Source organism: Sus scrofa, chromosome 1 (genome assembly GCF_054392235.1).
Source record: "Sus scrofa isolate SSC_HxYL_T2T_F1_AM1 chromosome 1, Sscrofa_HxYL_maternal_Yorkshire_Landrace_v2.0, whole genome shotgun sequence".
In the NCBI taxonomy this organism is placed as follows: domain Eukaryota; kingdom Metazoa; phylum Chordata; class Mammalia; order Artiodactyla; family Suidae; genus Sus; species Sus scrofa.
Window position 1 is genome coordinate 204,944,774 of NC_139383.1, and position 27,792 is coordinate 204,972,565.

Below are 27,792 nucleotides of genomic sequence, written 5' to 3' on the forward strand. Positions count from 1 at the left end.
AGGGATCAAATCCATACCCTCATGGATACTGGTTGGATTCGTTTCCATTGAGCCACGACAGGAACTCCCACAAAGTTTATCTTAATATGGTAATATTGTTCAAAAATGGTTTTCTTCTCATAAGAAAAGGCAGGTATTTATAGCAATTCCAAAATCTCCTAATTCACATATTTATTAATACTGCATAATTTATATCAGTTTCTATAAGAGAAACTTCATTTGTTTTTATTAATAGTGAATAATTTTTATTAGATATATTAGAGTATGTTATAAATAGACACTATCCATTACACAAAAATATTTGAGAAATATCTTTTACAAATTATTATGTGTTATGCTAACAAATTTTGCTCTGGGAAAATAGAGTTAATTAAAAACTAATATATTATACACTTATTATGTACCAATGGTATAATTACATAAATGGAAAAGTGAAAAATCAAAGTTAGAAAAAGAAATTAAAATATTCAAAATCTAGCCTAACTTAAAATGATGCTTCCTGTTCAGGAATGTACAGTGTTTAAATCATAAACTGTAAATAAATCCTTCTTCATCATGTTTTTCCAATTTTTGCATTGAAATTTACCATCTTGGGTTTTTCTTTTTGGCCCTCATCCCCAAAAGAGAGAAACATAAGATTAATACGGTCTAACTATAGAAATGACACTGCTAGGACACTGAAGTTTTAATTTATGAAATAAACACACATATTTAAATCATTTGCAACATCTTTCCCTGTAAGTTGCAACAGCTAAACAAACTCCTCCCCCAGAACAGCCTCAAGGCAAAACACACTGTTTTTCCTACTCTTAAAACTTTAAAGGCTAAGATTAAAATGTTCTAAAAGAAGTTTAATGTTTGAATAAAACCATGAAACTGAGTGGGAAAAAAAATATTAAACAAGATGTCTAGTAAGTGAAGTAGGATTTTTTTTTCTGTTTTGCTCTTTTAGGGCCACACTCTTGGCATATGGAAGTTTCCAGGCTAGGAGTCCAATAGGAGCTATAGCTGCTGACCTTTACCACAGCCACAGCAATGCAGGATCTGAGCCACATCTGCAACCTACACCACAGCTCATGGCAAAGCCAGATCCTTAACCCATTGAGCAAGGCTTGAATCCACAACCTCATGGTTCCTAGTCGGATACGTTTCTGCTGCTCCACGATGGAATAACGTTAAAAAGACTTTATTATGTTCTGCTGCTCCACGACGGAATAATGTTAAAAAGACTTTATTATGTTACTTAGCCTGGTTAACTCAATCAATTGACCCCTGTTGTGCTAAATAATGCTGTTTTCCCATTCTGATTTGACTTATTTGACTACCTGTAATTCTCTCCTCCAGGCAATATTTAAGCTAATGAAAGCTACCAAGAAAACTTGTCTCAAAACCTGGAAAGTAAAGGGAAATTGTGCCAAGGGAAAATGCAAACCCAGCACCATGGAGAACAATTGTCTAAGACATGAAATAAAGTGGCTTACATGCCAGTCTTCCAGCAATAATTCCACAGATTCTCTGCTCCCGTATTTGATGTTCCAAACAACCAATTTTGATTTCACTTCATCTAGCAAACCAAGAACTGAGCACTTATAGTAATGAAATTCTAGAAGTGGCATGAATTTTTTCCCCGAAATGTTGTTGATTCTGGAAGATAGTGCAGGTTTTAGAATTAAATATTATTCACCAAATGTGAGAAATCCGTTTGGCATTTTTAAAACTATTGGGGCTTTAACTTTTTCTTTTAAACACATGGAACTCAAATGTACCCTCAAAAAAAATTTTTTAAACAAAGTAAAACAAACATCATCACCAGATATAAAACAGCTATTTCTAAGATAAAAATATCTAACAGAACACTTCCTGAAGAAATGATTCCCCTACTGAGAAGTTCTAAAATAAAAATGTTAATCTCTAAAATATTTTACTAAATTTGAAAACTTCCATGTAACTTAATGTAACTATAATTTTCTACATTTACATATCAACAGCTTTCATTACTAAGGCTAATACCTTCTTAATATCATTCTAATAAGCTGCTTATGAATAATGAGAAAAGAGAAGATAATATGGACAACCACCAATTAAATGATCTTTATATCTGCAGTTTTTTGGAGTTTATAAAGTGTTTTCATATACCTCCACTCATTTCACCCAGTTTCCTTGTGAGACATGAACACAGTGATTACTATTACCTCATATTTACAAATGAGGAAACATGCAGAAAAACACGGTAACTTGGCCAAATCCAAGATACAGAGCTTAGTTTCTGACTCTGAGTCCAGAACTTCTTCTACCACCATGTCTTACCAGACAATAAAAGAGGAAGTATGTTAGCCTGATATAATGTTACCATCACATAAAACATGAAGGGCCTGTTATCAAGATTTAAAGACCAACCGTCAGAAATTATCTAAAAATCGGTACCGTTGGTCCCTAGAGCACCACGCTAGGGATCAAATATGAAGGTGTCAACAGTTGTGAAAGGGTAGTGTTACAAACCGTCTTTTCATTTCCTCCAATTTGTTAGGTGGTACCAATGTCAAATGGTTTTCATCTCTATTTTCAAATGCCAGGAGAGTATTCAAATGACAGTCAAATTTATCCATCAGACTCTGAAAAGAAATTTAGCATGACGTGAACCAGATTTATTGCCAAACATTGAGACTCAGGGTTTGTTGATCTCCTTTGATCTGCACATGCATTGCATCTTTTTTAAAAAGAAAATAAATATATATATCATAAAGCCCTTTCTTTTTTTAACTGAAATTTGGTGAGTATTTTCATCATAAATGTTTTAAATTAAATTGGAACCTTTTACAATGAGGCAGACTGCAGTTTCTCTGATAAAAACATTATCAACATCTTTTGTTTTCAGATGTCTTTTCCATTCCTTTGTGAGCTCAAATGCTGTAAACCTCACCTATCAAAATTCTTTCATATCATTTCACCGAAAACCCAATCTCCCACATTTTAAAAGTCTCCCCTCTCCTGTTCTGTCAGACTTTACAGTTGCTTTAGAACGTACTCGACTCTTTTCTTACTGTTTTTACCTTCAACTAGCACAATGCTCATAAAGAAAGTGGAGGTATCTTTCGGGTCCCCCAAATCTCCAGAGGAATCATCTACACCATCCTCAATATCCACTCTACTTCTTCCCCTTTCTTCCAGGACAAAATCTTCCTCAAGAACAGTCCCTAACAAAGCGTAGCTATTTCCATGTTTCTTTGTTCTTTTCTAACCTGGAATAAAGTCATTTTTTCTTGCAGTAAAGCCCTGGCTTCAGAGTAATCCTGGGAGGCTGGCAAATCTTCCTCTACAAGCTCCTCCACCTCCTGGAGCCAAACTTCTGTTTGATAGAGGGCCGGGGGCAAGACATGATTCAAATCTGCTTTCCATGCGTTAACCTGGAGAAAAGAATTTAAGAAAAGGAAACACATTCCTCAGTGGACACTTTTCTAGTTTATTTCTTCACACACAGTGTGCTTAATTATTTTAAGAATTCTTGTTATAAAATTCTCTAAACACAGTATGTTTACTTCTCTTATTCGTTAGTCTTTTTTTTTTTTTTTTTTTTTTTTTTTTTGCCTTTTTAGGGCCACAACCGTGGCCTACAGAGGTTCCCACGCTAGGGGGCCAGGGGTCTAATAGGCGCTGTAGCCACCAGCCTATGCCAGAGCCACAGCAACACCAGATCTGAGCCGCATCTGTGACTTACACCACACAGCTCATGGCAACACCGGATTCTTAACCCACTGCGTGAGGCCAGGGATCAAACCCACAGCCTCATGGTTCACAGTCAAGTTCATTAACCACTGAGCCACAATAGGAACCCTATTTGTGTGTGTGTGTGTGTGTGTGTGTGTCAAGGAAATCTTGATCAACAGGTAAACTTCTTAGTTCTAACTATCCCTGGGCTAGGTGCTGATCAAGAAGATCACCTTGTTTAATAAAAGCTGTAAAAAAGGTCACAAGAATAAAAACAAGTGTTCTGATAAATTCACCTTCAGTTATGGGTAAAAATGAGAAATATTTAAAGCACCTACTAAGCAGGGGTCGACTACTGTACTGAACGACCATCATTTGAAATGCTGTCTGCCCTTGCGTTCCCAGACAGTACAGCTATACCTCTCATGCAGATTTAAAGGTTGTTTTCCTCACCAGCTCTGATGATATATTTATATTAGATATCTCCTGAAGATCTGTCTTTCACCAAAGCCCCTACCTCCTAGTCTAAGCACCTTCCTCCTTCCTCAGCCTTCCCACCACCCCCTACCTGCACACGGGGTCACAGAAATGACCACTTACTGCCCCAAACACTGACCACATTCCCAGGTCCTCACTCTTCCTGCCCCCTCTACCTGGATTTCCCTCCTGAGAAGCTCCCACATTCATTCATTCATTCAGCCACTGAGCAGACACTTAGGAATTGTGCTAAGAGCTGGGTACAAAGACACAGAGGGCTTCTGGAGTGGAGGACCTGGAGGGGCAAGGAGGTGGTCACACCACAGGGGACTGAGCCACCATCAGATGACAGCTAGGGGTACACCCATGGCAACATGGAGGCACCTTAAATGTATGTGCTCAGAATTGAAAGTAAGAAACAGAAGAACATATAATATCAACTTACACCGTTTTAAAATACATGGACATTGGACTTGCCGTGTGGCTTGCAGCATAACTACTCCGAGTTGCTTCTAAAATACATGGATACATGAATCCAGCGCTGCATTTTGCAAGAACATATCAAACAAAAGATACATATTAAGCACATCCTGATGGAGACCTTAGGAGAAGGGAAGATGGATGGAGGATATTTGCATAAGAAGGAATAAATGCACAGTTTAACAGATGGACAAAAATGAGAGTAGAGCCTCACCCAGACCCATGTGTCATGAAGAGGAGAGTAAGTTTAACACAATTCTCCACATCTGAGAGTCAACCAGGTAAATAACCAGGTAACCAGTCTCAGCTCTTGCCTGAACCAGGGGAAGGAGACAAGCACACAGTTACAGTAAAGCGTGCTCACCAAAAACACAGGCATAGGGGTCGAGGAGGACCCTGGAAGAGCACTGACGTCACAGTGACGAGCAAAGTTTCAAGTCTGTACTTTCGCTTACCATTAGAGCTCTACTGAGTTGGTTCTAATTTTAGAGTTAAAACGCTTTTAAATAGAAGAATAGGCAAATTTAATTTTTTCCAAGAATAGAGTTATTTGAGTCATTATTAATTCATTGGAAAACATTCATTGGGTGCCCACTATTTGCAAGGGAAGTATCAAAAACAAACAAACAACAACAAAAAAAAAACACTTAACCAACTACCCAAGTACAAAGACATTAAATGAGGACAAAGCTAGGCTCTGTTAAGGCAGTCAAAAGGAACGATTAATAAATAAGAATCATGAACTATTAAAGTTTTTGTATTTTGTTTTGCTGTCTTTAGCGTATTGAGGTATAACTGACAAAATTGTAAGATAGTTAAAGTGTTACATCATTAATGTATACAAAATGAATAAACAGCAATGTTCTACTGTGTAGCACAGGGAGCTATATTCAATATCTGTGATAAACCGTAATGGAAAAGAATATGAAAAAGAAGATATATATATATACATATAACTGAATCACTTTGCTGTACAGAAAAAATTAACACAACATTGTATATCAACCATATGTCATCAAAATAAATTTTAAAAAAATAAAGTGTATATCATGATGATTTGATATATATTAATATCGTAAAAGGAGCCCCACCATCGCGTCAATTAACGTATCTATCACTTCCCACACTCATCTTTTTTTCTTTTTTTTCTGGCAAGGACATTTAAGTTCTACTCTCTCAGCTAATGTCAATGACATAATACAGTGTTATCAACTAAAGTCAGACCTTATTCCTCTTACAGCTCAAAGTCTGTACCCTTTAACCAACTTCTCCCTAACCGTCAGTCCTGGACAACCACTTTGCTACTCTGTTTCTATGTGTTTGATTTTTCTTCTTTTACTTCCACAGATAAGTGATATCTTGGAGTAGTTTGTTTTGCTTTAATTAGCTTGCAAGTTTATTTTCTCAACAGGCATATGGCAAAAGACAGCTATAAAACCTAAATCATTAAGCATATGCTGGTAAGCCTCCATTTGAAAAATAGTTTTTAAATGCTTCCATTATTATGAATTTTTAACATAAAGCTAATATGTGCTTTTATTACACACACACACACACACACACACACACGCGAATTATTTGGGCATTCACCATAAAAAAACCTCCAGAAAACTGGCAGGTGACTGAGCTAAAGAGAAGCTAAGAATGATACCTCTAACTCAGCTAATATTCTTTTCACAACTGAAAGGAAGCTGTATAGACAGCAAGACCTGTACCAACTTCCCCCATAAGAAAGGAAGACATCGGAAACCAGAGAGGCTACAACTCTATTGTCTGCAAAGTAGACCACACCAAAAATCCATAAGGCAGAGAATTATGACTCAGATAAGGGAGCAAGAAAAAACAAAAACAAAAACAAAAAAACAGAAAAACAGCCAAGTGATCTGGAGATTACCAACCTCCATGAAAAAGACTTTGGACTGATGATAGTAAAGGTGATTCAAAACCTTGGAAATAAATTGGAGGCAAAGACTGATAAATTACAAGAAACACGAGCTAAGAAATAGAAGATTTAAGGATTAAGCAAGCAGAGATGCAAAATACAATAACTGAAATAGAAAATTCACTAGAAGCAACCTACAGCAGATTACAGGAGGCAGAAGAACAAATAAGGGAGGTGGAAGACAGACTAATAGAAATCACTGATGCAGAACAGAAATGAAAGAAAGCTGTATATATTCTGGATTTTTTTGGCCATACCCATGGCATATGGAAGTTCCAGATCAAGGACTGAACTCCCACCATAGCAGTGACAACACTGGATCCTTAGCCCACTAGGCCACCAGGGAACTCGCAAAAGCTGTATATATTTTGAATGAAACCAAACATGGGCTTTCCAACTGGGGTTGTACTCTGCAGCTGTAGGGAAAGTTAAGACAGAGGCAAAGTCTACCTTTCATTCCTTGCCTTTCACTCTTAACATAGAAAAGTGGCTCCACACTTTCTTCCTCAGTTTTAGAAATTACTTTCGAATTTTGATGAATACTTACATAAGATCTTGTCAGGTCAAAATAACATAATATGGGAGTCCCTGTCGTGGCTCAGTGGCTAACATATCCGACTAGGAACCATGAGGTTGCAGGTTCAATCCCTGGCCTTGCTCAGTGGGTTAAGGATCCAGCCAGTGTTGCCGTGAGCTGTGGTGTAGGTCGCAGACGCAGCTTGTATCCCTCGTTGCTGTGGCTCTGGCGAAGGCCAGCAGCTACGGCTCTGATTAGACCTCTAGCCTGAAAACCTCCATATGCCGCGGGTGTGGCCCTAGAAAAGGCAAAAAGACTAAAAATAAAAATAACATGAGTATTTCCTATAGCGGGCTTAAAATGAAACCATTGGAGTTCCCATTGCAGCTCAGTGGGTTAATATCCATGAGGATGCAGGTTCAATCCCTGGCCTCACTCAGTGGGTTAAGGATCCCACATGGCATGAGCTGTGGTATAGGCAGCATATACAGCTCAGATCTCATGTTGCTGTGGCTGTGGTATAAGCTGGCAGCTACAAGTCCGATTCGACCCCCAGCCTGGGAACTTCCATATGCCATGGGTGTGGCACTAAAAAGACATATATACATACACATAAACATAAAATGAAGTCATTTAATAAGATGCTTTGAGATACCAGTGTCCTCAAACAACTGAACTAGAAACTGCCTGGATGTTATTGATTGTTACATACCCGATGATTTAAAAACTAATGTCTCATTTTACAACACCAAGAATATAAGCAGCACTCTACCTAAGGGATGGGTTTTTAAGCTACAATCAATGTTTAGCACTTAATCTTGCAAAACATTTCTTTTAATGGTATTTCTCATTATTTGGGGTGATTTTTCCAAATCATTCATAGCAAAATTAGGTCAGGTCATTGTGACCTGGAATAGCCTGAACTGTACAGACACTATCTTCTTCCTCTCCTTCCATTTTGTGGCAGAGAGTTCCTGCCCTTCACCAGGATCAGCGTCAACACGGAGATCAGAACAGGAGCTGAAAATGCAACAAGCACTGCCACTCAATGGAAAGATTTATGGAGCTGCATCAGTTCTTCAACATGAAGAACCCTGACAGGGTGGCTCTTTTAAGCCTCTGTGCTAGTGTCTAAGACACTTCATGAATGGTATGATAAAGTATGCTGAAAACAAGCTGTCATTCCTAGCAGCCAAGAGATTCGAGCAGGAATCAGCAAACTTTTTCAGGGCCAGAGAGTACTTCTGACTTGCAGACCATACAATCTCTGTTGCAACTGTGTAAATTCACTAAAAATCATTTAATTAGCCATTCAATATGTGTGGATTCTATGGTATGTAAGTTATACTTCAACAAACATGTTCATCTTTGTATCTTATCTTCTTCTATGAAGGCAAAGTAAAGACATTAAGCAATCAAAGAAAACTAAGAGAATCTGCAATCCACAGACCTGCATTATAAGATAAGTTAAAGGAAGTTTTTTAAGCGGAAAGGAAATGAGTTCAGATGGAAACTCAAATCTCTAGGAAGGAATTAAGAACAATGGAAATGATAACTATCTAGATATAGATGAAAGACTACCTTTCCCTTAATTTCTTTAAAACATATAACTGTTGAGCAAACAATTGTAACATGTTCTCAGGGACTTTAAAATATGTTTGTGTCATATATAGATAGACAGATACAGCTATAGATATAGATATATAAACCAACTAAGCATGAAGAATGAGAGATTTGATTGCGAGATTTCTACATGTAATGAAGTTGTACAATAACTTAGAAGTTGTAGAACTTGAGGTAGACTGTAAAAATTTTATAATGTAGGAGTTCCCACTGTGGCTTAGCAGGTTAAGAACCTGACTAGTATCCATATCCACTTCCATATGCTGCAGTTGTGGCCATAGAAAAGAAAAGAAAAAAATTATAATGTATATTGTAATCCCACTAAAAATATGACAGAGGTAGAGCCAAAAAGCCAATAGATAAATTAAAATGGAATTCTAAAAATATAATCTAAAACAAGGCAGGAAAAAAAAAGGATAGAGATACAAAAAACAGAGGGAATAAATGGAAAAAGTGTTAAGATGGTAAACCCACATTGAACCATGTCAATAATTACATTAAGCATAAATTGTCTTAACACTCCAGTGAAAAGGCTGAGATTGTCAGAGTGGATAATAAAGAAAGATCCAACCACATGCTGCCTATAAGAGACCACTTAATAAAGACTCAAATAGGTTGAAAGTAAATGAAGGAAAAAGATGTGCCATAAAAACAGTCGGCATAAGAAGAATGCAATAATCATATTGATATCAGATCAAGTAGATATCAATAAAAATCATCTTGCCAGAGATAAACAGGAATATTTCACGATGGTAAAAAAGTGTTCATCCAGGAAGACATAACAATCATAAATGTACATATCTAATAATAAAGTCTTAAAACACATGACAGAAAATTTGATAAAATTAAAGAAAGGATTCTAATTCTAATTCTAATCTAATCTAATCTAATCTAAATCTAATTCTAGATTTTAATAGCCTGTTCTAAGAAATTGATAGAGCAACTGGACAAAATGCCAGTCAAGACAGAGATAATCTGAACACTCTCAACTATCTTATCTTAATTGATATTTATAGACTATTATATCCAATAACTAGAGAATACATGTTCTTTTTAAGAGCAAATAGTATCAAGGCTGATACAGACCATGTGCTGGGCCATAACACATCTCAATAAATTTAAAACGACTGAAATCATACAGATATATTCAGACATACATACACATGTTCATCTTTACACATTGTCTCTGGGTTTTTCCCTATCCCCTTTGAGCATCTATTGATAGCGACACATGACACTGGTCCAAAGCAGAGAGGAGCCTGCAGGTCAGTCAGAGTATGGATAATATACTGTGGCAAACCAAGAATTGATGGCAAATATGAAAACTGTGGATAAGCCTGTAATTTCTCTAAACAGAATATCACAAATTCCTATGTAAATATTAACCACTACCCAAATGAGACCACGGAGAATACATAACAACACTCTCCCAACTTTCTGAGGAAGCATCCACTCGGTCTTTTACAGAATTCCTCCCTGAAGTCTGAAGTTATCATCCAACACAGCTGCCCCATGAAAATGTTCTAGTCAACATAACACAGTTACCTGGTAGTTGAGACTGTCCCAGGCTTCTCTCAGCTGTAACTGATCTTCATTCAGCTCATCCAGATTCTTTCTTATTGACAGGACATCCAAAAAGGGTTTTTTCCCTTCATTGAGTAACTCCAGGAAGGACAGCAGGCTCTGCAAATGAGAGTATTTTAAAGACTAAAACGTTTAAACCAGTTTATAAAATGGAACTTGCTATGTGAAGGTCTATAGCTATCGGTAATACTTAAATGTTGACTTAAAGGTAAAATTCCCTGAATTCAGGATCCTCTCATTGATCCAGTTTCTTTGTTCACTGCACCCTCATTATCTGGGAGCCCTCGTGGTAATAAAGGTCACAGTGTGTATTGTTGGATTTCTGGGCAATGGAGCAGCAAGGCAACCCACCTCAAGAGGACAAATCATGATGCCCTGAGGAAAATGTGACTTTGCCCCCCAAAAAATGTGTTCATAACCATAAGAATAAGAGGAAGCGTGAGTTATATGTTAGCAGCCATCATGTATAAGTGGTCTCTGACATGCCCATGACTAACTCAGCCTGAGCCAATTCTTCCCAAATCACTTTATACACACTTCAGAAAACACTTTGTCTCTGCCCTCAAAAACTAATAAATAAAACTTTTACTGGTTGTATTTGTGGGAAATATTGGTGCTTGAGTCATCAATTCCATAAATAGTAATTAAAGCATTAACCATAACTATTGGCAGCATTTCTAATTAAATTTTATGAACAAAGGGATAATTAGATTCTTTCTGGGAATTAACTGAATCTGTAGTACACTGGTAAATCAAAGACATTTGTGAGAGGCATTTCCTGTTGACGCTGAGCACCTTGTCGATGAAAAAAATCTCAGGCTGAAGCTAAGAGAGAGAAGCACAGGAAGCCTGTGCGGTTCAGACTAAAGGAGGATGAGGTCTGCTCCCTGCCTCCCTGATGGCTCCAAACCTAAAAGAATAGCACAGCCAGCAAGTCACACGATCTGCTGAGTGTTGGTGCAGGAAAGGCTGGATTCATCCAAGTCCCTCAGCAGATGGGGGGTGGCAGCAGAGGTGTTAAGTGCCATGCAGGCTCCTGAATGGATCCCTTCCTTATTAGGATGGAGGCTGGCCGGGAAGCACCTTGTGGCAAAGGCTGGGTTCTAAGAAACTGGACTATGGAGCCTTCACTTCGGCTCCTCTTAGTCTCTTTCAAGATGGTGCAGGGAATAATTGCTGCCCTGGGGAAGTGTCAGGATGTAAAGAGAACTAGGGTTTTGAAGCTAGACTTCATTCAAATCCCACCTCTACCTCTCATTACTATGTAACTTTTAGATAAATCACTCAGTCCCTCTAAGCCTTGTCCTCCTCTGTAAGACTGGGTTGAGCATGATGTTGTAACAAGTAAAATATGGGTCAGCAAGGGCCCTGATACACAGCAAGTGTTCAGTGTGGTGACAGTGACAGTTGTCTTTGTGATCCAAAGGATACGATGGCTGAAACCCTACACTGGAATTCTGGGACGGCTCCATTTACGACTTCCTACTCTGTTTTCCTTCAATATTCATTCTGAAAAGCATGTTCTGCTCTAGACCATGGATTGGAAAATGTGTTCTGAAAGAGGCAAAATAGTAAATATCATGTGGTCTTTGTGGGTCATATGGTCTTCACTATAACCATCCAACAATGGTGTTGTGGTGAGAATGTGGCCGCAAACAACACTTTAATGCGCACGGCTCTATTCCCATAATAATATGTTTATAAAAATAGGTGGTGGGGCCCAGAGACCCATTTGCCACCCCCACTCTAAAACCTTACCACTCAACATTCTCTAAGAACCACAAGCATCAGCACTATCTGGGTGCCTGCAGGAAATGCAGGACCCCGGGCCCCAGCCCAGAACTGCTGAGTTAGAATCTACATTTTCACCTGGGGAAGATTCTCCAGGTGATTCCTCTGCAGGCTAAAATTTGAAAAGCTTGGTCCCTAGAAGTCAGCCCTAAAAGCTGGAGATAATTTGGGTATTTAAATAATTAACTCTACATAATTTTTTTCCTACAAACATCCCACTCTTCCCTAAGAGTAAACTACAAAAAAAAAATTGTTGTTTAAAGTCATACCTACCTCATACTTTTCACAATAAGTCTCATTTTCTGAATCCTTTAGCATTTTCTGCAGTTTCTTCTCTTGTAGAGTTAACCAGACCATGGCATCTTTCATCTTCCCCTGTATTTCACACATACACTTTTAAAACTCTGTCTTAAATAGACTTTGTGATTTTTTTAACAATAAAATTAACAACTCTAACCATCAGTGAAATAGTGTAATCATTACACAACAATGACTCAATAGTGCCAAGAGGAATTTTGCTTGTTCATAACACCTTAAACTTTTTTTTTTTTTTTTGCCTTTTCCAGGGCCACTTCCTACAGCATATGGAGGTCCCCAGGCTAGGGGTCCAACTGGAGCTGTAGCCACCAACCTACGCCAGAGCCACAGCAATGCGGGATCCCAGCCGCATCTGCAACCTACACCATAGCTCACGGCAACACTAGATCCCCAACCTACTGAGCAAGGCCAGGGATTGAACCCACAACCTTATGGTTCCTAGTTAGATTCGTTAACCACTGAGCCACGATGGGAACTCCATATAACACCTTAAACTTTTAAATGGATTGAAACTAGCATCTGAAAGTAATGTGCTAAAGAAACAGGGTAAGCAAGTGTCTTTTTTTTTCCGGCTTATCCATTTTCATTATTCTTTAATTTTGTTTATTTTATTTATTTATTTAGCTTTTTAGGGCCACACTCAGAGCATATGGAAGTTCCTGGGCTAAGGGTCGAATCAAGCTGCAGCTGCCAGCCTATGCCACAGACACAGCAATGGGGAAGGGATCCAAGCCACGTCTGAGACCTACAATGCCAGATCCTTAACCCACTGAGTGAGACCAGGGATGGAACCTGCATCCTCATGGATACTAGCTGGATTCGTTTCCACTGCACCACAATGGGAACTCCTATTCTTTACTTTTAGAGAAACTTATTTATAGTAGACATTTCAAAATACTACTTTCCAATAAATCTAAACATGGGTTAATTCAGTATATTCTACTAAATATACTGACATCAAAAATACCTTGAACAATATAAAGATCCTGGAGTTCCCATTGTGGCTCAGCAGGTTAAGGACCTGATATTGTCTCTATGAGAATGTAGATTTGATCCTTGGCCTTGCTTGCTATGGTGTTGCCATGAACTGTGGTGTAGATTGAAGATGCAGCTCGGATCTGGTGTTGCTGTGGCTGTGGTCTAGACGGGCAGCTACAGCTCCAATTTGACCTCTAGCCTAGGAACCTCCATATGCCGCAGGTGAGGCCCTAAAAAGCAAAAAAAAAAAAAAGAAAAACTATAACTAACACTACTAAAGGCTTTGGTTAAGCTCTCCTATGAAAGTGAGCAACAGTGGTACACTTACACACATTTGGAGGCTAATTTTACTAGTATTTATTGGTAAAGCAAAGGAAATTACATCTCATTTCCATTTTCCTCTAACTTTCACTTTCTTTTTTTATTTCTAGTAAGCAAGAGTACTTTCTATGTATTTTTGCATCTGACTTCAAGGACAGTTGAATTTTTAATTTTATTTTTAATAAGAAAATTAATTAGAAAAGAGTAGCTCCTCAGGATGTCAGAAATAAGTGAACTACATAAGATGCCGTCTCAGTGAGTCTCCCAGAGTCAGCGACAGTCTGGCTTTTGGTGCCTCAAACACAAGCATCAGAAAAACGTAGGTCTAAATTTGTCAAAGAAAACACGATAATATGACTGCAAGTTTGCATGTCTGAGGAAGTAGTTTAAATACACTTTAAAATAATATTCAAAAACATTTTACTAAATTTACAACACTCATTTATTTCCACAGAAGCAGAGTAGATGCTTATTTTCAACTCAGTGATTTTTTATGAAATTTCCACCCACAACATTTTGTGTAACTGACTAAAAGTCAAAGGAAAAAATTCAATAATCAAACAGCAAGCTGATGGTAATTCAAAAGTATCTCAGCAAATAAGGATGAAGAGTAGAACATAATGTTTCTGTTTATATGAATTATATGATTCCATTTACATGAAGCTAAAGAACAGGTAAAATGGAAATATGCTAAAATTAGACTGCGATGATGTTTGCATGACTATGTAAATATACTAAAAACTACTGAATTGTAAATTTTAAAAAATTTAACTTTATGATATGTCAACTATCTCAATAAAGCTGCTAAAAATTACAAGAGACAAAAATCTGGTATCTCTAGAATTTTTTAAAAGCCTGTTAAACTTAATTTCTCCTACATAGAGTATCTTCCTAGATACTATTTAAGATAATTCAGCAAAGGTTAATAAATTACCACTTTCAACTTTTTTAAAAAAAGCAAGTAGGGAGTTCCCATCATGGCTCAGCAGTTAACGAATCCAACTGGTATACATGAGTATCCGTGAGGACGAGGGTTCTATCCCTGGCCTCCCTCAGTGGGTTAAGGATCTGGCATTGCCATGAGCTGTGGTGTACATCGCTGTGGTACATTGCTATGGCTGTGATGTAGGCCGGCAGCTACAGCTCTGCAAGCCCTGGCCTGGGAGCCTCCATATGCTGTGGGCACAGTCCTAAAAAGACAAAAAAAAAAAAAAAGAAAGAAAAGAAAAAAACAGGCAAAACCAAGCCACCATGAAAGAAATCGGAATACAGGTTGCTTAAGGTAGAGGAGGACAGACAAGAAAGAGGCACAATGGAACAACTTGGGTAACAAATAAATCACCATTAAGGTATGGTTTATGTGGTATATGCCTTCATCAAAACTCAGTCAACAGTATATTTAAGTTCTTCATGCAAATTATGCCTCAATGTCAAAAATGAAACCATTATCAGGTTATCACAAAAATGAGCTTTATCCATAATTATTAAGACATACCTGGGATTTATCTCCAGAGCCAGGTGCATCCTTTGAATACTGCAAAAACTGTGCCACGTAGGTCATGATCGACTTCTCATCAGGGTCAACAACATCCACATCTGTAAGATATGCCACACTATCAATCAGCTATAGGTGTGATTCACTGTAATGACTATCCAAGAATAGTATTGAAATGAACTTGAAATGAACCAAAGCAGTCCATCAGCCATGCAATCTCTGCTCACTGACCATTCCTACAAGACTATGCCATAGTTAAGAGTTTGAATCTGAGTCAGATGGAGCTGGGTTGAGTACTAGCAGGAGTACCACCCAGCCTCAGCTTCCTAATAATAAAATGTCACTGTGTATGTTGTACATCTGCATAAGTAGTCAAGGAGAAAGGAAAGTCTTCCTCTTTCTGGTGACACAGTGCAGATACTCCTCCAGGAGTAGAGGGACACAGAGCAACTGGAATCCACGCCTGACATGCTGGTGTCAGCATTTGGGCTGTAAAGCGTTTCCAGAAGTATATGCTGTATAGATTTGTTCAAGACATCCACAAGATTTTATTCATTCATTCATAAAACAAATACATTACCGAGACCCTTCTGTGGGCCAATCTTTGTGTTGAATTAACAGAGTCAATGGCAAAATAAATTTGAAAAATGTTTAATTTAAAAAGTTAAAAAAGGAGTTCCCGTCGTGGCGCAGTGGTTAACGAATCTGACTAGGAACCATGAGGTTGCGGGTTCGGTCCCTGCCCTTGCTCAGTGGGTTAACGATCCGGTGTTGCCATGAGCTGTGGTGTAGGTCGCAGACACGGCTCGGATCCTGCGTTGCTGTGGCTCTGGCGTAGGCCGGTGGCTACAGCTCCGATTTGACCCCTAGCCTGGGAACCTCCATATGCCGCGGGAGCGGCCCAAGAAATAGCAACAACAACAACAACAACAACAACAAAAGACAAAAGACAAAAAAATAAAAAATAAAAAAAATAAAAAAATAAAATAAAAAGTTAAAAAATATTATAAATTCATTAAATGCAGAACTTCTCCAGGCATATAATAAATTAAGCAGATCACAAAATCATTAAGAAGAAATTGCAATACAATACAGACAAAATGAATACATAATTTTGGATGTCTTTGGCTATGTTGCCAAAACAACCAATGAAGATATTGAGAAAGAAATCTGTGTTTATCTATTAACTCAGTTAAACTCATTTCAGCAAATATTTACAGGAAGCCAACAAATGCAGGTTATAAGCAGGGTTTGTAAAGCTCAGTCCTGCCCTTAGGTATCAGGGCTTATTGTTTCATTCAACAAGTAGATTCCAGACCCTTGAGCAGATGCTAGATGCTTTAACACATTGTCTGCCCCTCAAGGAGCTGGCAGTTAAAAGAAAAACAATCAAACAAATACAACACACTATGCATGCTTTGGCGTGTTTATTGTCCCAGTAAGTGCTCAAAGCTGGATGAGAGAGGAAATGAATCCAATCTATAGTCAAACAATAAAATTCAAGGCAGTAGTAAGCACAATAAAAAGTATCAATAAAAAGATAGGAGTGGGGTTTCAATTTAAAAAAAAAAAAGCATCCCTGGAATTCTCTTATGGCTCAGTGGGTTAAGGGTCCAGAGTTGTCACTGAAGAGGTTGGGGTCATTGCCATGGCACGGCTTCCATCCGTGGCCCACAAACTTCCACATACTGTGGGCATAGCCAAAGAAAGAAAGAAAGAATCCCTAAGAGTTGAATTATTCTATCTTTTACTGAAAAAACAGTTTAAATATCAAGAGACACATAAAATAAATGATACTGGCTTAACTGGATACTTCTCTTTAAAATTTTCTCATTGTATATGAAGCTGTGCATAATGATTAAATGCATTATTAACAAAACTGTGTCAAAAGATAATTCCCTGGCGTTCCCGTCAGGGCTCAGCAGAAACGAATCTGACTACTATCCAAGAGGATGCAGGTTCAATTCCTGGCCTCGCTCAGTGGCGTGGGTTAAGGATCCGGTATTGCCATAAGTTGTGGTGTAGGTCACAAATGCAGCTCAGATACTGAGTTGCTGTGACTGTGGTGCAAGCTAGCGGCTACAGCTCCAATTCGACTCCTAGCCTGGGAACCTCCATATGTCATGGGCGTGGCCCTAAAAAGACAAAAAATAAAAATTTTTTTAAAAATTGATAAAAAGAAAATCCCTTATTCAAATATGATGGTGGTATTTGGTTTGCATAAATAACCATAATGTATTTCACATTTTTGAGCTATTATTTAAGATATATAAAATAAATTATAAGCAATCATTTACACAGCAGAAATTTACTTTTATTAAATTGTCTGTTACACTGGCTACCTAGTTATTTTCACATACTAAAATAGAGAGGATATTTTACACTAATATTAAAAACATGCTGGAGGGGGTGTGGAGAAAAGGGAACCCTCCTGCACTGTTGGTGGGAATGTAAGCTGGTACAACCACTATGGAGGTCAGTATAGAGATACCTTAGAAATCTATACATAGAACTACCATATGACCCAGCAATCCCACTCTTGGGCATATATCCAGACAAAACTTCCCTTGAGAAAGACACATGCACCCGCATGTTCATTTCAGCTCTATTCACAATTGCCAAGACATGGAAACAATCCAAATGTCCATTTACAGACGATTGGATTAGGAAGATGTGGTATATATACAAAATGGAATACTACTCAGCCATAAAAAAGAACAAAATAATGCCATTTGCAGCAACATGGATAGAACTAGAGACTCTCCTACTAAGTGAAGTCAGAAAGAGAAAGACAAATACCATATGATATAAGGAATCTAATATAAGGCACAAATGAACCTTTCCACAGAATCTAATATAAGGAATCTAATATAAGGCACAAATGAACCTTTCCACAGAAAAGAAAATCATAGACTTGCAGAATAGACTTATAGTTGCTAAGGGGGAGGGGGAGGGAGTGGGGTGATTGGGGAACTTGGGGTTATGGATTAGCAATGAGATCCTGCTGTGTAGCACTGGGAACTATGTGTAGTCACTTATGATGGAGCATAATAATGTGCAAAAATAAAATGTGTACAAGTATGTGTAACTGGGTCACCATGCTGTACAGTAGGAAAAAAAATTGTATTGAGGGAATAACTATTTAAAAAAATTAAAAAAAAAAAAAAACTTGGTGGAGTTCCCATCGTGGCTCAGTGGTTAACAAACCCAGCTAGGATGCATGAGGATACAGGTTTGATCCCTGGCCTCGCTCACTGGGTCAAGAATCCAGCGTTGCTGTGAACTGTGGTGGAGGTCACAGATGTGGCTTGGATTCCAAGTTGCTGTGGCTGTGATGTAAGCTTGCAGCCGTAGCTCTGATTCAACCCCCAGCCTGGGAACTTTCATATGCCGCAGGTGCAGCTCTAAAAAGCTGATCCCAGGACTGTAGGAGGATTTGTACAAGATGAACATGGAACATCCTGTAGCCAAAAAGTAAGAAACTACCCAAAACAAACAAGCCAGCCCCACAGTGATAAGTATTTGTCTAAGGAGCACAGTGGCCAACTAAGAGGGCTCCAAATGACCAAAATTTGGAGGTTCAAAAAGTACATTTTTTAATTTGCACAATAAAACAGTGGTATTGGACTACAACACAAAGTATAAAATATCTAGGATTCTATATTGATATAAATAAACGGTTGGATAGGTAAATAAACAGGGAGAATAGGAAAATTTCCTGTGTGGAATTCTAAATCATTTATGTAGATAATCTGCCTTCAAGGAGAGTGAGCACAACGCTCCTCTGTGTGGGCTGTGCTTCGTGACTTCCCTTCAAAGACTGTGGTATGGCCTGCTGGCTCCCCAGACAAACATCAGCACCCCATCTTTCTTCCTCCACCCTCCAGACTTGCCTGCCCCAGAGAAAACCGGCTGCAGCCCAGAACAGGGAAGACAGTGAAACAGTTAATGTCTACACTTTGGAGGGGACCCAGGTTAATTCTAAATGGCCTGCAGCAAACCACCATAGAGGATGGTAACAGAAATAGCAACTCTTTGCATGGTGTGTTGTGAAGTATTAAATCTTTTATTTTGTTGAAGTATAGTTGATTTCCATGTTGTGTTGGTTTCTGCTGTACAGCAAAGTGATTCAGATATATTCATATATATATACACACATATATACATATATTCTTTTTCATATTCTTTTCCATTATAGTTTGAATATAGTTTCCTGTGCTATATGTACAGTAAGTAGTGAATTCTAATCCACATCCTCTCACCCAGACAAGTCTTAAGAGGACCATAGGGGCAGGGAAAGTACTCACTAGAATCCCCACCACCACCTCCTCGCCCTGACCCACTGCCCCATGCTGACCTCTGGTCACAAGTTAATTTGGGAGGAGATATGGGTCTCAGGCTGATCAATCCTCCTTTTTCAAAAATCAGTCAGCAGAAACCCACAAGCCCCTATTCAGAACCTTCAGGGAAGCTCAGAAGACTTTGCCGTCAAAATCCAGCAGAGGGAAGTAGCTTCTGAAATGCGTAACCTACTTGCCTTCCCTGATTCTGCACAGAGCCTGATGGCTTTACCAAGACCTACAGGGCCCATCACCTCAGTGAAAGGGAGTTGCTCCAACAGGCCTTCCTTTTTAGGAAGCTCAAGCCAACCATTCTTTTCAATACACTTAACATCTAAGCATTGCCTCTTATTAAATTAGACAACTTCTTAACATAAAAAAAAAAAAAAAGCATTCCCATCGTGGCACAGCTGAAATGAATCTGACTAGGAACTATGAGGTTGCAGGTTCAATCCCTGGCCTCGCTTAGTGGGTTAAGGATCTGGCGTTGCCATGAGCTATGGTGTAAGCCGCAGACACAGCCTGCATCTGGCATTTCTATGGCTCTGGTGTAGCCAGCAGCAACAGCTCTGATTAGACCTCTAGCCTGGGAATCTCCATAAGCTGTGGTTGCGGCCCTAAAAGGGCAAAAGGCAAAAAAAAAAAAAAAAAAAAAACCTCAAAAACAAAGAGTTTGGTATGGAAAGAGGGAAACAGAGTAATGACACAGGGGGAAAACCTGACAAACACTACCTCAGCCAGGAGATCAAAGTCAACATCAACAGTGAGGTCATGTTCAAGGTATGAGAAAAAACATAGCACACATTCCAGTAGAGAGTCATCTTGCAAAATACCTGACCAGTAATCCTCAAAACTGTCAAGTCATCCAAAACAAACAAACAAAAAGATCTGAGAAACAGTCACAGTCAAGAGGAACCCAAGTTGACATGATAACCAGATGTAATGTTTCCAGGGTGGGATTCTGAAGAGAAGATGAGCATTAGGGGAAACCAAGAAAATATGAATAGAGTATTGCCTATATTATATCAATATCAGTTCATTAACTGTAACAAGTGTACACTACTAATATAAGATGTTAACAGGGGGAAATTGGGTGTGGGGTATACAGGAACTTACTGCATTGTGTCCCTAATTTTCCTATAAGTCTAAAACTGTCCTAAAACATGAAGTACATTTAAAAATAAAAAAAGAATGAAGTACCAATAATTGCTACAACATAGGTGAACTTTGAACATTACACTAATTTAAAGAAGCCAATCACAAAAGACTACATGCTGTATGATTCCATTTATGTGAAATTCCCAGAATTGGCAAATCTATAGATATAGAAAGTAGATTTGTGGTTGCCAAGGATGATGGCAGGGCTGGGGAAAGATTGAGGGAAATGGAAAGGGACTGCTAATGGGCCTGGGGCTGATTTTGGGGGTGATGACAACATTGTAAATTTTACTATGATAATGGTTGCAAAATTCTATGAATATACTAAAAACCATTCAATTGTACAGTTAAGTGGGTACATTGTATGATATCTCAATAAAGCTATTTAAAACCAAAAAGGTTAAGTGACAGAGCCATAGTCACTCAGTTAGTGGTATGCTGGAATCAGCTGGCTCACACCAGCATTGAGAAAGCTGACTGTTAAATTTTCATCAATTTCATGAACATAGTCAGCATTAAAAATTAAATTACATGAGTTCCCATCATGGATAACCTGAAATGAACCTGACTAGGATCCATGAGGACAAGGGTTCAATCCCTGGCCTCGCTCAGTGGGTTAAGGATCTGGCATTGCTGTGAGCTGTGGTGTAGGCTGGCAGCTGCAGCTTGGAGTCAACCCCTAGCCTGGGAATTTCCATATGCCACAAGTGCAGCCCAAATTTAAAAAAAAAAAAAAGGGAAGAAAGACAAGAAATTTTTTAAAATTACATAAATGCACAATTGCTTTCGTATATTAAAACAAAGGTAAAAATACTCAAAATTCATCACCTCCTAACCATTTCACTGCATCTTACTATTATCCACACTCCTGAGGCTATTTACGCCTATTGTACCTGTATGATGGAAATAATACATAATGGTATGCTACTATGCATCTTCTCCCAGTGTGTTCAGTGACTTCACATGCATGGCAAGATTTATACCACAGAAAATCAGCAAATGAGGGCTTGATTTTCTATTTTATTTACTGCTAAGAAAGGGATGGAAAATTGTTAATAATTCAGGTTAATCTTAAAAGTATGTCCTGTCTATACCTGTCAAATTGTACACAGAACAAAAATCGAATTCTTCTAGTATTCTTCCAGCAATAAAGTCAGTCACATCACTGAAGGACAAGTGAAGTACTTAATGCAAAGGAAGCTGTCCACCAACATTCATGTCAGAACTACTCTGGTTCAGCAACTGTAACCACATGCTGGCTACATATGGATACAAGAGTTTGACAAAAATGAACAAAAGCATTTGAGGACTCTATGGAAGTTATAAAAAAGTATACCATATGTTTTATTATTATTTGTAAATTGTGTGCTACAAATCCTTTATGTTTGTAAAGTCTGTAATAGACACATATAGGTACACATAAACAAACACACTCTGTTTCAGAAAGCCTAACACTGAACATTGACCTTCACATCCCTGTTGTAGAGATGAGACTAGAATGTGTATCTCTTGCCCTGTTCATGATAACTTTCACTAATCCTACATGCCTTTTTCATGAGCTTACTGGGTTTTCTCAAAAATAAAATTTTGGTACATTATGAAATAATATAATCCAAAGTAAAGTGCTTTTTAGAAGTGAATTACTCAAAACTTAACTTTATGAAGTTAAAGTATAACCCAATAATTATTTCTTCAAATATACCCAGTATTTAGGATTTTGCTATTGTTAACAATCTAACAAAATTAACTGACCACAACCAATGGCAAAGCGGGACCAGCCTTACATGGAGAGACAGAAAAAGCAGTTTCTGTTCTCATAGAGGATCAGTTTTAATAGGGGGGAGGGAATTGGAAATATATAAACAACTCAGAAAAAGTGTTAATCAAGAGATTTTAGAAAAGAATAATAGAATCAAGGAGGACACAATGTAGAACACAATACAAGAAAATTAACACAAAGGCTCAAATTATTCTCAGTAACAGCATTGCTTGCTTTCAGCTTTGACATCATCTCTGCAATTACTGAGGTTTACCTAACTGGTATGAATTCTTAATGTCATGAAATTTAATAAAGAGTTTAAACTTTCCAGGAATAAAACATAATGCTGTTATTTCTGTTCATACATGGATACTATTTTCAAATCCACTTCACACTAGACACTTTCTGAAAAAGAAAGACACTTCTTTACCTTCTGGTTCCAGCATTTTGGGGATTTTTAATTCTTGTTCTGCGATTCTGAAGGCCTCTTTCAGATTGTCTTTGTTGGATCTCTGCTTCACACTCTTCATGTCAATCAGGTCTGGCCGCAAGGCATGAATGATAGCCAAAAATGCCATCCCATTTCTCCAACTAGACTTAAAATCCATCACACTGACAGACTCATACCTACCACAAAAGAATAAAAACATGATAAATACTATTTAAAAGTCTATATTGGAGTTCCCTAGTGGCCTAGCAGTTAAGGATTCAGTGTGGTCACTGTTGTGGCTCGGGTTTGATCCCTAGACTGGCAATTTCTGCATGCCAGTATCAAAGCACCTCCACTCTATTTATCACTAATTAAAACATATTTCAGCAAATCAATCATATCAATCATTCCATGAAAATGTGTTTTTTCTGAAATTTTATTTTTATTTTTTTTACAGGATAAAATACATATATTTAAACACAGTTACATTCAGACAGATTATTATATCATGGATCTTGAGAAACAGATTAAGTGACTCCCTCTGGAGAAGTGGAATGGAAAATATGCTGAAACAAATAGGAAATTTATTCTATACTTTATCCCATTTTGTATGGCTTTCATCTTTACTATTTAGTATTATCTATTACATTTCAATTTTTCTTTAAAAATTAGCACTATATTAAAATTGTGTATATTATGCAACTAAAATTTGTAAAGAAGAAAGCCTTATATACCATTAAACATTTCATATAGCATAATATAAAGAATAACTTAACTGGTAAGAATAACAAAAATAATACACCCTCTGAAAATAAGTAAAATATAAAATGCATAAATTGGTTAAAAAACAGTGTAACTATATAAATATGTCCTCACAATTTGTTACATCTTGTTGATTCTTCAATATAGGCATTACACCATTCTAGGTGATGTGATAAACAAGACATTATAGACCTTACATTGTACCATGGAGAGAAATGGTTATTAATAATACAATTGTAGAACTGTATTATTTAATTGTACAGTTGCATTATTTAATTATAATTATCATAAATTCTTTGATGGAGAGGAAATCAGAATCAGTTCTAAGAAGACTTCAGCATTCCAAGAATGATGTCAAATGACCCCCTTCATATTGGATTATGCACTTATTTACTATGAGATATATTTCTTCTCCAGAGAGTCCTTGTTTGTGTTATCAGTTGTAGATTTTTGGTTTGCAGTTATTCTGAAATTTTGATATAAGAGTCTATATGTATATGAGATTGTTTTAAGTTGTTGGTCTCTTAATTGCAAGTTCATCTCCAATGTCCTGCATTTGTATCCACCTCTTCTCATGATTTCTGATTTTGGTGGTATAATTGTGCATGGATGATTTCATATCTTTATATATACCTTTGCTGGTGAGCTTTGTCATTTGTGGAGTTTTTGTTTCCTGTTGCTGTCTTTTCTTTTCTGCCTAGAGAAGTTCCTTTAGTATTTGTTATAAGGATGGTTTAGTGTTGCTGAATTCTCTCAACTTTTGCTTATCTGTGAAGGTTTTGATTTCTCCTTCAAATCTGAATGAGAGCCTTGCTGGGTAAAGTAATCTTGGTTAGAGGTTTTTTCCTTTCATCACGTTAAGTATATCATGCCACCCCCTTCTGGCCTGCAGAGTTGCTGCTAAAAAATCTGCCAATAACCTTATTGGGGTTCCCTTGTATGTTACTTGTTTCTTTTCCCTAGCTGCTTTCAAGATTTTCTCTTTGTCTTTTATTTTGGTCAGTTTGATTAATATGTGTCTCGGTATATTCCTCCTTGGGTTTATTTTATATGGTACTCGTTGTGCTTCCTGGATTTGAGTGAGTGATTCCTTTCCCATGTTAAGGAAGTTTTCGGCTATTATCTCTTGGAATATTTTTTCTGTCTCCTTCTCTCTCTCTTCTCCTTCTGGCACCCCTATAATACAGATGTTGGTGTGTTTAACATTGTCCCAGAGTTCTCTGAGACTCTCTTCATTTGTTTTCAATCTTTTTTTCTCTTTTCTGTTCTGCATCCATAATTTCCACTAATCTGTCCTCCACTTCACTTATTTGTTCTTCTGCCTCCTGTATTCTGCTGTTAGCTGCTTCTAATGAATTTTTTATTTCAGTTATTGTATTGTGCATCTCTTCTTGTTCAAGTTTTATATCTTGTATCTCTTTGCTCAGTGTTTCCTGTAAGTTATCCATCTTTGCCTCCAGTTTATTTCCAATGTCTTGCATCATCTTCAGCATCAACAATCTAAAGTCTTTTTCCTAGAGGCTGAGAATCTCCTCATTGCTTAGCTGATTTTCTGGGGTTTTTCCTTTCTCCCTCATCTGAGTTATAGTTCTCTGTCTTTTCATTTTTATAGGCTTTTGGTGTGGTGACCTTTTTACAGATAATAGAGTTGTAGCCTCTCTTACTTCTGGTGTCTGCCCCCCTTGTGGCTGAAGTCAGTATGGGGGCTTGCTGTAGGCTTCCTGGGGGGGGGGCTGATGCCTACCCCCTGGTAGGTGGAGCTGATTCTAATCCCTCTGGTGGGTGGGGCTTAGTCTCTGGATGGGATTAGAGGCAGCTGTGTGCCTGAGGGGTCTTTAGGCAGCCTGTTTACTGAGGGGCAGGGCTGTGATCCCACCTGGATTGTTGTTTGCTCTGGGGCTTCTCAGTGCTGACTGACAGGTGGGGCCAGATTTTCCCAAAATGGCCACTTCCAGAGAAAGGCATGCTGCTGAATATTCCCAAGAGCTTTGCCTTCAATGTCTCTCCCTCACAACAAGCCACATTCACCTCTGTTTTCACAGGATGTCCTCCAAGAACTGCAGTCAGGTTTGACCCAGATTCCTATGGAGACCTCCCTCTGCCCTGGGACCCAGTGCACGTGAAAGACCGTGTGTGCCTTTTAAGAATGGGGTCTCCGTTTCCCCCAGTCCTGTGGAGCTCCTGTGCACAAGCCCCACTGGCCTTCAATGCCAGATGCTCCAGGGGCTCTTTCTCCCAGTGCCAGATCCCCACACGTGAAGGTTTGATGTGGGGCTCAGAACTCCCACTCCTGTAGGTGAGTCTCTATGAACCAGTTAGTTTTCAGTCTGTGGAGCTTCCCACCTGGGAGGTATCAGGTTGTTTATATTGCGAAATTGCCCCTCCTACCTCTTGATGTAGCCTTCCTCTTTTTCTTCTGGAGTAGGGTATCTTTTTTAAGGTTTCCAGTCCATTTGAGTAGAGATTGCTCAGCCTTTAGCTGTGAATTTTGTTGTTTTTTTAGGAGAGAAGTTGAGCTCCAGTCCTTCTATTCCCGAAAATATTTTATTTTAAAGTTGGAGTCAAATTAAAGTAAAACGCCAAGTTTGATGAAGCTCAGGATACTACAGAATATTGGTTTTCAAATTGTGGGCCCTGGACCAGCACAGCAGCATCTCCTCAGCTGTGGATATTAGAAATGTAAATGCTGGAGTTCCCGTCGTGGCGCAGTGGTTAACAAATCCGACTAGGAACCATGAGGTTGCGGGTTCGGTCCCTGCCCTTGCTCAGTGGGTTAACAATCCGGCATTGCCGTGAGCTGTGGTGTAGGTTGCAGACGTGGCTCGGATTCCGCGTTGCTGTGGCTCTGGCGTAGGCTGGCAGCTGCAGTTCCAATTAGACCCCTAGCCTGGGAACCTCCATATGCCACAGGAGCAGCCCAAGAAATAGCAAAAAAAAAAAAAAAAAAAAAAAGGCTCTAGTGTAGAAATGCAAATGCTGAGGTCCAACCCCAGGTCTCGTAAACCACACTCTCCAAAATCTGTGTCTTTAAAAGCCCTTCACAGGACAAGGATACTCAAGCTTAATGCTCTTTATTCAACAATCTGTTGGCTCAAGACTAATTCTGGACCTCTACAAATGGTTGCGTTCCTTTCAGTGGAAAAAATTAAATGACAGATTGTGCCATGGCAGTTCATTGGATAGACTTTGTCACTCCTCTGCTTAGACCTGGTCATCAGGAATGAAAGGATAAACAAAATGCAGTGTATACATATAATGAAGTATCATTCAGCCCAAAAAAGTACGGAAATTCAGATGCATGCTACGGCATGGATGAATTTTAAAGATATTACACACAGTGAAATAATCCAGTCACAAAAGAACAAACACTATATGATTCTACTCATTTAGGGTACCTAGCAGAGTGAAATTCACTGACAAAGTAGACCTCTGCCAGAGGCAGAGAGGAGGGAGAAATGGGGGGACTGTTAAATAGAGTTTTAGTTTTGTAAGATGAAAAAAGTTCTGCTGCTGGATAGAGGTGATGATTATGCAACACTCTTAATGTACTTAATGTCACTGAACTGTACACTTTAAAATTGTCAAAGTGGTAAGTTTTATGATATGTATATTTCATTATAATAAAAAGAATTATGTGCAAAAAACCACCATAGCTTGTCCTTATATTTGGAATAATACCTCTCCCTCTGGCCCACAAGGCTTTACAAGCTCTGGCTCCTACCTTCCTCTCCCACCTTTCCATCCCCCTCTCTTACAAAGCTGTAAGGTGTGGCTGGACCACACTGACTCCATTTTGTCAGCTCCATCTTAAGCCCACAGTCCTATCCTCTTCTCTCTACATGACTGAGCCTTAGCCTGCTCACAAGGAATGTGCCCAAGTCAGATAAGCTCCCTAACAACACTTACCCTTGGCCTTTATCTGATAGGAAAACTAAAAGAGAGCCTTTTGCTGACACAGATGGTTAGTGGTCATGAGACCTCTGGGGGGAGGGAAAACACCCCAGTTCACACTGGTACAGACATATTTCTCCCTTAGTAATCAGATGCTCTTTTAAGCTTTGGTCTCTTTAAATCCCACAACCCCCACCCCTGTACCCATTTTGGCCAACGCC

General features: G+C 38.5%; 1 protein-coding gene across 13 annotated transcripts in view; it reads right to left on the bottom strand.

The window, feature by feature from the left end:
• Positions 1–27,792, bottom strand: part of SYNE2 (spectrin repeat containing nuclear envelope protein 2) — a 440,757-nt gene that overhangs the window by 229,969 nt on the left and 182,996 nt on the right. For all 13 annotated transcript variants that reach the window (XR_014820403.1, XR_014820402.1, XR_014820405.1 and 10 more), the window contains 7 exons: positions 22,919–23,115; positions 15,232–15,332; positions 12,393–12,494; positions 10,290–10,427; positions 3,240–3,404; positions 2,500–2,612; positions 1,482–1,644 (listed from right to left, as the gene is read on the bottom strand). Coding sequence is in view for 9 of the 13 variants with exons in the window: in XM_021074116.2 (XP_020929775.2) it covers positions 1,482–1,644; positions 2,500–2,612; positions 3,240–3,404; positions 10,290–10,427; positions 12,393–12,494; positions 15,232–15,332; positions 22,919–23,115 (979 nt within the window). In the remaining 4 variants the exon portion in view is untranslated. The remainder of the gene's footprint in view (positions 1–1,481; positions 1,645–2,499; positions 2,613–3,239; positions 3,405–10,289; positions 10,428–12,392; positions 12,495–15,231; positions 15,333–22,918; positions 23,116–27,792) is intronic.